General features: G+C 54.6%; 1 protein-coding gene across 1 annotated transcript; it reads left to right on the forward strand.

Moving 5' to 3' along the window:
- The first annotated feature begins 2,302 nt into the window (after nt 1-2,302).
- On the forward strand, nt 2,303-10,410 carry LOC110078152 (rho-related GTP-binding protein RhoG-like). Its single transcript, XM_020791945.3, has 2 exons — nt 2,303-2,449; nt 8,453-10,410. The coding sequence occupies exon 2, from the start codon at nt 8,511-8,513 to the stop codon at nt 9,084-9,086; it is 576 nt and encodes a 191-aa protein (XP_020647604.3). The 5' UTR covers nt 2,303-2,449; nt 8,453-8,510; the 3' UTR covers nt 9,087-10,410.
- Nucleotides 10,411-13,819: the final 3,409 nt, after the last annotated feature.

Below are 13,819 nucleotides of genomic sequence, written 5' to 3' on the forward strand. Positions count from 1 at the left end.
GCCACTGGTTCCTGGGCTTGGCTTTTTCTTTTTGCATGGTTAGCCGCCTCAGTCCTTAACATCCTGGATTGGGAGAAGCAGGTGGAACAGGCTGCTGGTTTGTAGGATAAACGTTCCTGCAAAGATCAAGGCACTAAACCATTAAAGGCTTTCAAGCTCATCATGACCAGCACCTTAAACTGAGCAGGAAAACTACCAGGGAGCCAAGGAAGGTCTGCCAAGACTGGGGAGATGCCTTAATCCCTGTGATTGGGTACCTGCCATCAGCCTTTTCACGGCAGTTTGGGCCTGATCAAGGGTCAGTGCTGACTTCAAGGGCAGCCCTACCTCGAGAGGGTTACAGTAGTCTATTTTAGAAATTACCGGTGAATGAGCTATTACTTCTCCATGTGGGGGGTGCAGTTGGGCAATCAAGTGAGGCTGATGGATTTTTGTTAAATGATCAAAAAGGAGAAGGGAGGGAGCTCATTTTTTTTAATTATTCCTGACAATGAGGGGGCCGAGCATGCTTTGATCAGAAGGCTTCCCCAACAGGAGGTTGCAAAACTGGAGGTTTTGAAAGGAGAAGAGAGGCCGCCGTTCCTCTGTTGCTTCTGGGAAGCTGGCACTTCCGGGCCTTTCAGAGTGGCTTGGCTTTTTTTTAAAAAAACACATTTTTTCTTCCTCTTGCTGCTTCTCCTCTGGACGTGCCTCCTTTCCCGAGATGGCTGCAGGTGCGCACACGCACACAGGTGCCAAGGACATTTGGCAGCATCAGCTGCTCTTCCGCTTTCCTTGGAGGGGGACACCGTGTGAGCTCAGGCAGGTCACCATCATGGGGAAGACCCTGTGCCTCCCCCCCAAATCCAGGCCCACCAATGGCAGCCACCTGCTTGCCGGATCCCTGCCTATACCTGCCAGGTGCTTATACCTGCCAGGTGCAGCCGGACCTCCTGGGAAGTGGGCAGAGGGGGCAGGAAAGAGGCTTTTCTCCTGTGGTGTAAACCAGCTGTAGTTTGTTGAACAGGAGGTGATGGGTGTGACTTCCGAGTAGCTCCCACCACTCGGATCTTTCCATGTCTCGCTGATCATTGAGAAGAAAGGACCAGGGCCGGAGGATCCTGTGGGTAACTCTCCTCCACGGGTGTCCCTCTCACCCTGACGGTTCTCCACCAAGGAGTGGCCCAGCGATGCTTGGCCACAGGCAACGGGCCCCTGCCGGTGTTGGCCGGAGGCACCAGGGCTGAGATGTGTGGTTGGGCCAGGTGTGTTGCGAGTGTGTAGCCGATGGGGGCTTCTGGGAATGCTATACCTGCCTTCTTGAAGACCGCCCCCCCCGGGATGGGGAGCAATGTGATGCTCTGCTAGACTAAGGGGCTACCACACCCGCTTGCCAGCTGGGAGGAACGGGCATGGATGGACCAGCACACGTAGAGGGAACCCCTGGCCCCACTCCTGCTCTGACCCTTGGCTGGGCGCGCTTGCCTGAGCAGGGCTGGGCTGTGAGAGTGGGAGGAAGGCCAGCAGGGCCGGAAGTGTGAGGCCAGCCTGGGAACAGGGAGGGAGGGCAAACGCCCTAAATCTTCTGGGGGTTCTTTCAGATGCACCCCTAAAAGGCAGCTGAACCGAGGACTTCTGCCTAGCCTGCTCTCGGGAGGAAATCACAGAGGGCGCGGCGTGGTTCCGGCATCCACGAAAGCCTCTGCTCTGCTGGGGAGCCCAGAAAGTGTGCCCCTGGCCTTCCCTGCACAATGTCTGACCCCCGCACCCACCGACCCCTTGGACTAGCCAGGCCTGGCCCTGAAAATGGACCGGATCAGCTTTTCCTGGCGGGGAGTGGGGTCCACGTGCTGGGAGAGGGGCCCTGGGGTGGTGGCCGGGAAGAGAATCAAGTGCCCCCCCAGCACAGCAACATTGGGCACCGGATACCAGGAGAGAAGCCCCAATGGCTGTGCAGGGGATGATGATGATGATGATTGGGGGGGACTGTCCAAGCTGGACCTCCTCCAGTGGGTCCAAGACGGCTCCGGAGCGAGAACTGTGTGCCATCCCGCGCCCCTGGGTCAGGTCTTTGATCTGTTCCCATTTTGGGGACTCCGACACCCAGGATCCTCTCAGAGGTTCCCCCGTGACTTGGTGCCTTCAAGAGACGCTGGATTCTGGGAGTTGTAGTCCAGAAGAGGGGGGCCAGCGGGGCTGGGGGGGGAGCCAACCAGCCTGCCAGGCCGTTTGGATTTCCTGCCCCAGGGCACCCAAAGGTCCGGGTCCTTCCGAGCCTCCCTCGTTTGCTTCCTGTTTGCAGTTTTGCAAACGGTTCTTCTTCTTCTTCGTCATCTTCGCTTCCTTTTCTCAGACTTTGAAGCTGCTCCCCACGCCCAGAGCCTCGCTCCTGCTTCCGACAAACAGCAGATTTGTGACCCGTCGGTTGATCGTCGCTCTTCTGTACCACCCAGCCAGAGTGGTTTTTCTGGTAAGTGAAACCCCTGTCGGGAGTGGTCACACAGTCCTTCGTGAGTTTCCGTGGCTGTGCTGGGATTCGAACCCAGGCCTCCTGAGTCCCAGGCTGTCGGTTAACAAAAGGGAGTAAGAGCTTCTCAGTGTCCCAGAGGCTGAGGACTCTGGGGAAAGCAATACAGGAGTGGATCTCGGCTGGAAGAGGAGCCGGTTCTGACGTTCTGCCAGAGTCTGCAAAGAGACTGACTTTGGAAACGTTCACAAGCCAAGCCAAGCGACCCTCGCCTTTTCAATTCAGGCCACCTGGCTGAAGATCTCTGTGCCTCCCTGTGAGAAGGCGAGGGACGACGCTCTGCCGTGGATCTCTCCAATTCCACACAGGAAGAGGGGAAGGGGCTCAGGGGGGCTGGCTGGCCAAGGAAAGTTCCCCTGCCCTCCTCCCCCCACCCCAACCCATGTTGCTTTTAGGCACTGAGAGCTGGGACATCCCTGGGGTGGGTGGGGTGCCTGTCGCTCCCTCCCACCCTGCCCTCTAAGCAAGTCGACTCAAATCCCGATAGGGAAGCCCTTGGTGGTCCTGGCGGGCCCTGCTTGGAGCTCCCACCACCTGCCTTGAAAGGCTGTTTCTGGTGGCTTGCCTCCAGGCTGGAAGCTTCGGCCCCTTTCCCCTCCTCTCCCCTCCCCTCCCCAGCTGTGCCTGATGAAGCGTTCTGTAGAAGCTGAAAGGCCACCTTGTTCATCCTGTTTGAGAGATCCAGGAAAGGAGTGTTTCTCTCCAGCTGGTGGCCTGAAGAGGCTGTTCATGGAAAGCATGGAAAGACTTCCTGGCAGCCCTGCTGGCAAGGGTGTTGGGGAAGAAACCCATGGCAGGCAGCTGTTCAACTGGTCCAGCCAACCACTTCTTTTCTCCCCCAGCTCAATAATCCTTTTGTGTGTATGTAGGTGTGTGTACGTGTGTTTGCTGGTAAGGGCGTCTGGGTAACTTACCGTCTATAGCCTGGGGAGGGAGGGGAGGAGGTGAAGTGAGAGACCCACAATTCTGGGGAGGGCAGTTGGGGGACTGCGTACATGTGCGAACGTAGGTATCTGCCTTTAGTGCTTGGTGCTCACAGCACAACTGAGGGACGGGGCTTGTAAGCCCCTCGTGGGGCAAACATCAGCATGAGGGGTAGGATCCTTGTTGATGGTCCTTTGTAGAGAAGGAATTCCCCTGAGTTTCCCCACTCCCCCCCCCCCACTGACTGCAAGCAGGAGACTGCATTGCCTACCCCCACAAGCAGAGGCCAATGGGAACATCTTCTGTTTCCCCTCCTCCTCCGGGGCCGCCCGCTTGTCTTCCCCTCTTAGTTGGGGCGGGCCGTTCCTTGCATTACACCCCACATCGCCTTTTGTAAGGCTGCACCCAACCCGTCCAACGCTCCGTCGTTCGGGCCGGGCAGGTTGCTGCTGCTAGAATTAACTAGTATGAAAAAAGTAATTTTTAAAAATGGCAAATGGTAATTTGTTAGAAATTCAAAACCTGGAGCTTTCTGTAATAGAGCTGTTCTACAAGATCTCACTCCCCCCCCCCCACCAGGCGGCTCAACCCTCCCTGGACTCATGGATTCAGGGCCTGAGGCCTGGCAGACGCATCTGCGGTCTTCAGTACACAGAGTCCGGCCCTTTACGGTCCCCTGGAGAAGCACTCCTGTCAGCCAAGGTCACTTTTTCGGGGTGCCTCAACTCCTTGTTGCCCCCCTGGGACTGCCCTTCTCCTTCCACTCTAGGCCAGACCAGGGCTCCAGCTGCTTCCTGACCCCTGGGCGCTTCAGAGGCCTTTCCTAGGGCTTAGTCAAGGGGCGGTGAGCTGACCCGAGGCTTGTCATAGAATCATAGAACCACAGAGTTGGAAGAGACCACAGGGGCCATCGAATCCAAACCCTCCCCCCGACATGCGGGAACATCCGTCAAAGCACTCCCGACAGACGGCCATCCAGCCTCTGCTTAAAAACCTCCAAAGAAGGAGACTCCACCACCCTCCGAGGCAGCCTTGTATTCCACTGCCGGACAGCTCTGACTGTCAGGAAGTTCTTCCTGAGATTCAGGTGGAATCTCTTTTCCTGTAGTTTGAAACCATTGCTCCATGTCCCAGTCTCTGGAGCCCTGGGAAACAAACCTGTTTCTTCCTCGACATGACATCCTTTCAAATAAACATGGCTATCGTGCCCCCTCTCAACCTTCTTTTCATAAGACTATACATTCCCAGCTCCCTCAGCCGCTCCTCGCAGGACATGGCTTCCAGACCTTTGGCCATTTTGGTTGCCCTCCTCTGGACACGTTCCAGGTCGTCAACATGCTTCTTGAATTGAGGTGCCCAGAAGTGGACAGAATACTCCAGGTGAGGTCTGACCAAAGCAGAAGAGAGTGGTACTATCCCTTCCCTTGATCTGGACACTATACCCCTATTGACGCAACCAAGAATCGCATTGGCAGCCGCATCGCATTGCTGATTCATGTTCTCTTTGTGGTCTACCAAGACCTCTAGATCACAGGTCCTGTTGTTTATCTATCCAGGTGTCTTCCATCCTACATCTGTGCAGTTCATTTCTTCTGCCTCGCTGTAGGACCATACCTTTCTCCCTGTTGAAATTCATTTTGTTAGTTTTGGCCCAGGACTCCAATCTGTCAAGGTCATTTTGAATTTTAATCCTGCCCTCTGGGGAATTAGCAACCCCTCCCAATTTGGTATCATCTGCAAATGTAATCAACATACAGTGGTGCCCCGTATAGCGATGTTAATCCGTTCCAGGATTAACATCGCTATATGGAAACATCGTACAGCGAAATTAAAAAGCCCATTGAAACGCATTAAAACCTGGTTAATGCGTTCCAATTGACTAAAAACTGGCAGGGACAGGGTGGGTGGGGGATCCCGAAGGCTTCCAGGCAAAAGCCTGGAAGCCTTCAGGACCCCTCCACCCTGTCCCCGCCGCCCCGCGCTGCCTTTCCTAGCCGAGATCGGACTCCCAGGAGCCCGATCCAGGCTGGGGAAAGCAGCGAGGGGTGGCTGCCAGCTAAGGGGACAGGGAGGAGGGGGAATCCCGAAGGCTTCAGGACTCCTCCTCCCTGTCCCCGCCGCCCCGCGCTGCCTTTCCTAGCCCAGATTGGACTCCCAGGAGCCCGATCCAGGCTGGGAAAAGCAGCGAGGGGTGGCTGCCAGCGAAGGGGACAGGGTGGGGGAGGGATCCCGCAGGCTTCAGGACTCCTCCTCCCTGTCCCCGCCGCCCCGCGCTGCCTTCCCTAGCCCAGATCGGACTCCCAGGAGCCCGATCCAGCCTGGGAAAAGCAGCGAGGGGTGGCTGCCAGCGAAGGGGACAGGGTGGGGGAGGGATCCCGCAGGCTTCCAGGCAAAAGCCTGGAAACCTTCGGGACCCCTCCACCCTGTCCCTGCCGCCCCGCGCTGCCCAGCCCAGGATGCCTGACAGGCATCGGGTCTCCCCACCTTCCCCCCGCGGCTTGGATCCGGCTTGGATCCGACCCGCGGGGGCTACCCCGGGCATGGCTGGACTCTTGGGAGTCCAGCCATGGCAGGGCTAGCCCCCGCGGGTCCGATCCAAGGCGGCGGGGGGAGAGTGGGAGAGCGGGGGGATCCGGATGCCTTTCAGGCATCCCGGGCTTGTATCCCACCCGCCGCCGGTTACCCAAGGCTGGGTAACCGGCGGCGGGTGGGATACAAGCCCGGGATGCCTGACAGGCATCGGATCCCCCCGCCCTCCCCCCGCGGTGGCCTCAAAAGGACCCTTCGGAAGGGTCCTTCAGGGTCCTTCGAAGGCCACCGCAGGCATTTTCCCCCAGCTGAGTGGCGGGAGCGCTCCTTTGGAGGCTCCCGCCGCTCAGCTGGGGGAAAATGGTGCTTACGGGGAAAACATCGCAAAGCGATTTTTCCCCATAGGCACCTTCGTTATACGATCGCAAAAGCGATGCCATCGCTATGCGAATTCGTCGTTAAACGGGGCACTCGTTATACGAGGCACCACTGTACTCTCTATTCCTTCATCCAAGTCATTGATAAAGATGTTGAATAGCACAGGGCCCAGAACAGAACCCTGAGGGACCCTTTGGGTTCGGTCAGTCAACCACCAAATAGTAGCGCCGTCTAGCCCACATTTTACTAGCTTCCTTGCAAGAATATCATGGGCAACTTTGTCAAAGTCCTTCCTGGAATCAAGATATGCTACATCCACAGTGTTCCCTCCATCCACCAGGCCTGTAACAGAGATCAGATTAGTCTGGCATGACTTGTTTTTGATAAACCCGTGTTGACTTTTAATGATGACAGCATTGCTTTCTAAGTAATAACAAACTGTCTTGTTGAATGATCTGCTCTAGAATTTTTCCAGGAATTGATGTCAGGCTGACTGGGCGATCATTATTTGGGTCTTCTTTTCCCCCTTTTTGAAGATAGGGACGACATTTGCCCGCCTCCAATCTGTGGGGACTTCTCCTATTCTCCAAGAATTCTCAATTATTGCCAATGATTCGGAAATTACTTCCACCAGTTCTTTTAATATCCTTGGATGTAATTAGTCATCTTGCTCCTTAATCATTTCCACCACTCTGCAGCCCCCTTTTCCATCCTGTCCTGAACTGACCAGAATAACGAACTTTTTAAGTGTTTCCTGAACTTCCTGCCTCCACAGCCTGTCCCCCCACGCCCCTTCCCACGACCCCCCCCGTTGCCTCCTTAACTTTCGCCACTGCCGCCACGCCCACCCCCACCACTGCCATCTCGAGAGGCAGCCTGGTCAGCGCCTTCAGGCCAGCTTGCCTCTGCACATCGGCCCGGCTCTCAGCCGCCCGGGGCTTTTTTTCTTTCAAGGTGGCAGTGGCAGCAGGAAAAAGTATTTACTTATTTATTTACTCCATTTATACTCCGCCTATCTGGTCACTGAGAGCACTCAGGAGGCGAAGGAGGCAGGCTGTGGGGCCAAAGGGTTCCTAGCAGGGTCTAGCCACAGAGACTCGGACTCCTTTGCACCCCCTAAACATTTTGCACCCGGGGCGGCTGCCCCTGTGGGCCCCCCCTCACAGGCTACGCCATTGCATGAGACCTGTAAAGGCTTCTGTGGTTTCATACACCCAGAATCCGTCCCTTTATGGCCACCTCTCCCCTGAAAAGCCACGTCTCTCATCGTGGTTCAGCATCAGCTCCACCATAGCTCCACTCCGCGGCGGCCCCCCCACCAGCTCTGAGCCCTCCTGGATCATTATGCAGATTGCTGGTTGCCCACCAGCCCTTCCCAACTCTTGAGGGACATTCATTTTCTTGCCCTCTTTTCTGTCCTGTCCTCCTGCAGCTGAGTGCAACGGAGCCTAGACAACCTTCTTCCTCAGACCCACTAGCTGGCATCACCAGCTTTCCCCTCCCTTCTGGCCTGTGCCCCCCAAGTGATTCGGGAGCTATTGAGACTGTCAGTCCAGAGGCCTCTGACTCTTTGGGGCATGGCCTCCCAGCCTCCCTGCTGAAACTCAAGACACCTGGCAGGCCACGGAATGAGCAGCCCTTGCCCACCAACCCAAAGATTCCACAGGAAGAACCTCGGCCATTCCCTTCCGTGGGGTCAGACCCCTGGCGTCCCTCGAGACCAGTGCCTTCAACTGGGTCTGGTAGGGTTGGTCCTGACCCTTAGCTTCCCTCCATGAATTTGTGAACTGCCTTGAGCACTGTATTTGGGTGGGAAAGCGGGGTATAAATGTAATAAAGAAATCAATATTTAACTAGGCCTGGCTGCTAAGTTTCAAAATCAGAGAGGCCTGTTCCAAACAGTCCCAGAGAAGCCCTCGGATGGTTTTTAGGGCCATCACGTCGACCTGCATATTTTCTGTTTCTGTTCAGCCAGTTTGGGATGAAACGGAGGGCCTGTTGTGGCTCAGCATGGACCACGTTGCACCCGTGGCCCAGCGGTCTCCATCGGATTCTAAGGCTGACCTTTTTTTCCCCTCTTTCTCTTTTTTCTTCTTCCCCTCCCCTGCTTTCTAGTTTGTTGAAACTGCATCGAGGAAACGTTATCTCCCCCTCCTGCTTGGTGGACGCCAAGATGCAGAGCATCAAGTGTGTGGTGGTGGGCGACGGGGCGGTGGGCAAGACCTGCCTCCTGATCTCCTACACCACCAACGCCTTTCCGACTGAGCACATCCCCACCGTCTTCGACAACTACAGCGCCCAGAACACGGTGGATGGCAGGACTGTGAATCTGAACTTGTGGGACACTGCGGGGCAGGAGGAGTATGACCGCCTGCGGACGCTCTCATACCCCCAGACCAACGTCTTCATCATCTGCTTCTCCATCACCAGCCCATGCTCTTACGAGAATGTGAAACACAAGTGGTACCCTGAGGTCTGCCACCACTGCCCAGGTGTGCCCATCCTCTTGGTGGGCACCAAGAAGGACCTAAGAAACAACCCAGAGGCCCTGAAGAAGCTGAAGGAGCAGAACCAGCAGCCTGTGACAACCCAGCAAGGCGTCGCCCTCTCCAAACAGATCCAAGCAGTCAAATACATGGAGTGCTCGGCCCTAAACCAGGAGGGGATCAAAGACGTCTTCACGGAGGCCGTCCGAGCTGTCCTCAACCCGGCCCCGGCCAAACCCAAAAAGCCCTGCTTCCTGCTGTGAATGGAGGCCCCCCACTTTCCACTGCCCAATGGGGAGCCCTTGGATGGGTCAGTTGCAAAAGGCCTCTGGAGAGAGTGGGAGACCTGTCTGCTCCATCCTCTGGCCCTGATTCCCCCCCCCACTGCTGTATTTTTCCTGCCTAGGCTTTGCTGTCCTCCTTCTGAGGAAGAGCCACTTCCTTGGGATCACCCAGCAAAGGTGGCGAGGAAGGAAAGTCCCCTTTGGGCATGAACAGAAGCCCCCCCCTGCTCCGAGAGAGCCCGTCTTTGCTCAGGCAAAGCCTTTCCGTGGGCTTCTCCCAACCTCATCATGTCCGGCCGGTCCCTCAAGACAGAAGGGCTCCGAGGAGGGGCAAGGGGAAAGGGACACCTGGAGGGAGTGAGGAAAAGAGGACCCAAGCCATGCATCTCTTCCCAAGCACATGGCCTGTTCTGTCCTTCCAGGGGTTTCTCCAGCCCCAGGAGGCACCAGCTGTTTCCAATCCCCGGGGCTGGTGTTGACCCTCAGGGCAGATGCTCTGCTTCCTCCCTTTTCCAGAGGACGTTCTCTCCCTGAGAACAAGGAGCCACTTCCCCAGCTATGGCCACCTCGACTGCCAGCACCCTTCCCTGCACTTGCATGAGGTGTGTGTGCATGGAGGGGGAAATCTTCCAAGACTGGTAGAAACGGACTCCCAAAGGTCCACCCTTCTGTCGAGGATGTTTGGGGTTCCGTGTGTGCTTCATAGTTGAAGGAGAGTGGGAGGAAACCATCTCTGTTCTGTGGACTTTGCTTCCTTTTCCCTCATCCACTGAAATTTCAATGCCAGCCTCCTTCGGTTTCTGAGGGTCGAACCAGATGAAGGAGCACCTTATTCAAAGGAGACCTCCTTTAAGCAGCAAAAGACACCTGTTCCAGCGTGAGCTTCCCTCATCTCTCCATGCTGCAGATCAGAGTCTTTTTCTGTTTTGTGAGGGAAACGGGAGCAACCTTTGCAAACCCGATTGCTTAGGCGTGGAGCTTTGAAGGAAGTACATCTTTGGAAGGACAATCTGTTCTTGGGTTCTCATGGCCCAGTCTAGTTGGTGCCTGAGACCGGACTGAGCGCTGCGACTCCTTTGCGAGCCTTCGCTTCAAAGCCCTAGGGCCGAGGAAGCTGCCTGAAGGTGCGAAGGCCCAGATTCTCAGGTCTTGAGCACTTGGGCAGGTATCAAACCCTCTGCTTCAGACAACTGCGTCTCAGGGCATCCCCCCGACCTCTCTTTCCCCTGGTTCTGGGTCTGTAACTCATGCTGTGCGGAAGCCTTGTCGGCATCATAAGAATAAAGATTCAGTCCGACCCCCATCTCCTGTTTGTGGCTTTACTGGGGGCTTCCTGGGAGGGGAACTTTTGTGGGTCAGCCTGTGAAGGAGGAGCCCTGCCCCGGAGGCTGGAGCCGGTCCTTCCCTGCCTTCGGAGGAGAGAACGTGGAGGAAGGGGAGAACCCAGGGGGCCCAGACCAAAGGCTTGTCCTGGGGTCCTGAAGGGCGCCAGGCTGGGGCCGCCTGACCTCATGTGCCCCCGCTGGAAACCGTCCTTTCCCTTCTCCTCTTGGAGCCCCGAGGCAGAGCTCAGCTGGTGTCTGGAGGAAAAGAGACAATGAACCTCCGGGGTGATGGTGGTGGTGGTGGTGGGTTGGGAGAACACCTCAAGAAGAAAGCGACCCTCGGAGGGGTGCTTGTGCCCAGCCATTCTCCTGATGTTTGCTGGCCCTGGGTGACCATTTGTCTTGGGGGAGGGAGTTTTGCAGAGCCCGGTCAGCAAATTGCTGCTCGAGCAGATCTGGAAGGAGTGGGTGGGTGCCGTTACTGAAAACACACAAACAAAAAAACCCACAAACGCCCCCATGGAGCACAGTCCTCCTCCCACACAGCACCCTTAGTTTCCTGAGGCATGCGCACAGAAGCGCTGCAACTCGATCGCATGCCATGGTGCCTGTGAGTGTCCCCTCTTCTCCTGAGCACATCTTAAAAACATGCAGGCAGCTGGCGAGACTTTGGGCAGAGGCAGGTCAGCCGAGCCTCAGGAGTTTCTGTGGGTTTGAGATTGCCCCAGCTGTCGGAGGGAGAAGGGCGCCAGGCACAACGGCCAGGTGAAGGAGTGGAGAGCGGCCTTGGAGGAGCCCAGGAAGGCGGCTGAGGGGCAAGGAAAGATCCTCTCAGTGCAGAAACCACGGGGCTTCCTGGGAGCTTCGCAGGAATGATGGCAGGGACAGGCGTTAGGCGAAGGCTGAGGAGGAACCAAGACTCTAAAAGCAACTAAAGAGCATCTTTCACGTACCTGCCTAGCGAAAGGCACAAGATCCTTACGGGAAAAGGAGTACCAGATGTGTTGTTGTTTCGTCGTTTAGTTGTGCCCGACTCTTCATGACCCCATGGACCAGAGCACGCCAGGCCCTCCTGTCTTCCACTGCCTCCCAGAGTTGGGTCAAATTCACGTTGGTCACTTTGATGACACCGTCCAACAAAATTTTTCTCTGTCCTCCCCCTTCTCCTCTTGCCGCCACACCTTCCTAACATCAGGGTCTTTTCCAAGGAGTCTTCTCTTCTCATGAGATGGCCAAAGTATTGGAGCCTCAGCTTCAGGATCTGTCCTTCCAGTGAGCACTCAGGGTTGATTTCCTTTAGAATTGATAGGTTTGTTCTCCTTGCAGTCCAGGGGACTCTCGAGAGTCTCCTCCAGCACCACAATTCAAAGGCATCAATTCTTCGGCGGTCAGCCTTCTTTATGGTCCAGCTCTCACTTCCATACATCACTACTGGAAAAACCATAGCTTTGGCTATATGGACTTTTGTTGGCAAGGTGATGTCTCTGCTTTTTAAGATGCTGTGGAGGTTTGTCATCACTTTCCTCCCAAGAAGCAGGCATCTTTTAATTTCATGGCTGCTGTCACCATCTGCAGTGATCATGGAGCCCAAGAAAGTGAAATCTGTCACTGCCTCCGTATCTTCCCCTTCTATTTGCCAGGAGGTGATGGGACCAGTGGCCATGATCTTAGTTTTTTGATGTTGAGCTTCAGACCGTTTTTTGCACTCTCCTCTTTCACTCTCATTACAAGGTTCTTTAGTTCCTCCTCACTTTCTGCCGTCAGAGTGGTATCATCTGCATATCTGAGGTTGATGATATTTCTTCCGGCAACCTTAATTCCGGCTTTGGATTCATCCAGTCCAGCCTTTCGCATGATGTATTCTGCATATAAATTAAATAAGCAGGGGGACAATATACGGCCTTGTTGTACTCCTTTCCCAATTTTGAACCAATCAGTGTTTCCATATCCAGTTCTAACTGTTACTTCCTGTCACACATATAGGTTTCTCAGGAGATAGATAAGGTGATCAGGCAGTCCCATTTCTTTAAGGACTTGCCATAGTTTGCTGTGGTCCACACAGTCAATGAAGCAGAAGTAGATTTTTTTCTGGAACTTTCTGGCTTTCTCCATAATCCAGCGCAAGTTAGCAATTTGGTCTCGAGTTCCTCTGCCCCTTCGGAATCCAGCTTGTACTTCTGGGAGTTCTCGGTCCACATACTGCTGAAGCCTACCTTGTAGGATTTTAACCATAACCTTGCCAGTGTGTGAAATGAGTGCAATTGTATGGTAGTTGGAGTATTCTTTGGCACTGCCCTTCTTTGGGATTGGGATGTAGACTGATCTTTTCCAGTCCTCTGGCCACTGCTGAGTTTTCCAAACTTGCTGGTATATTGAATGTAGCACCTTAACAGCATCATCTTTTAAGATTTTAAATAGTTCAACTGCAATGTCATAACCTCCACTGGCCTTATTGTTAGCCAGGCTTTCTAAGGCCCACTTGACTTCGCTCTCCAGGATGTCTGGCTCAAGGTCAGCAACCACACTACCTGGGTTGTCCAGGATATCCAAATCTTTCTGGTATAGTTCCTCTATGTATTCTTGCCACCTCTTCTTGATGTCTTCTCCTTCTGTGAGGTCCCTACCATTTATGTTCCTTTAATATCTCAAACTTTCCTGAACAGATCTCTAGTTTTTCCCTTTCTATTATTTTCCTCTATTTCTTTGCATTGTTCATTTAAGAAGGCCCTCTTGTCTCTCCTTGCTGTTCTTTGGAAGTCTGCATTCAAGTTTCTGTAACTTTCCCTATCTCCCTTGCATTTTGCTTCCCTTCTTCTCTCTGCTATTTCTAAGGCCTCGTTGGACAGCCACTTTGCTTTCTTGCATTTCCTTTTCTTTGGGATGGTTTTCGTTGCTGCCTCCTGGACAATGTTACGAGCCTCTATCCAAAGTTCTTCAGGCACTCTGTCCACCAAATCTAGTTCCTTAAATCTGTTCTTTACTTCCACTGTGTACTCATAGGGGATTTGGTTTAGATTATACCTGAGTGGCCCAGTGGTTTTTCCTACTATCTTCAGTCTAACCTTGAATTTTGCTATGAGAAGCTGATGATCAGAGCCGCAGTCAGCTCCAGGTCCTGTTTTTGCTGACTGTATAGAGCTTCTCCATCTTTGGCTGCAGAGAATATATTCATTTTACCGGACCTCAGAAGGACGGAAGGCAGCTCCCTGGCCTCGAACCCCTCGTCCTGAGCAGAAGGGGCTGCACCCTCCAGGGAGCGAGGGAGGCTGGCTTCTCCTTCGCGGCACCACCGCAGTTTAGCCACCGCTTGCTAGATGCTTTATTGATTTAGACTATTTTTGACTCCGTCTTTCTCCTTCAAAGGAGCCAAGGCGGCTCACACCAGCA

This window comes from Pogona vitticeps, chromosome 3 (genome assembly GCF_051106095.1).
Source record: "Pogona vitticeps strain Pit_001003342236 chromosome 3, PviZW2.1, whole genome shotgun sequence".
NCBI classification, from domain to species: Eukaryota; Metazoa; Chordata; class Lepidosauria; order Squamata; family Agamidae; genus Pogona; species Pogona vitticeps.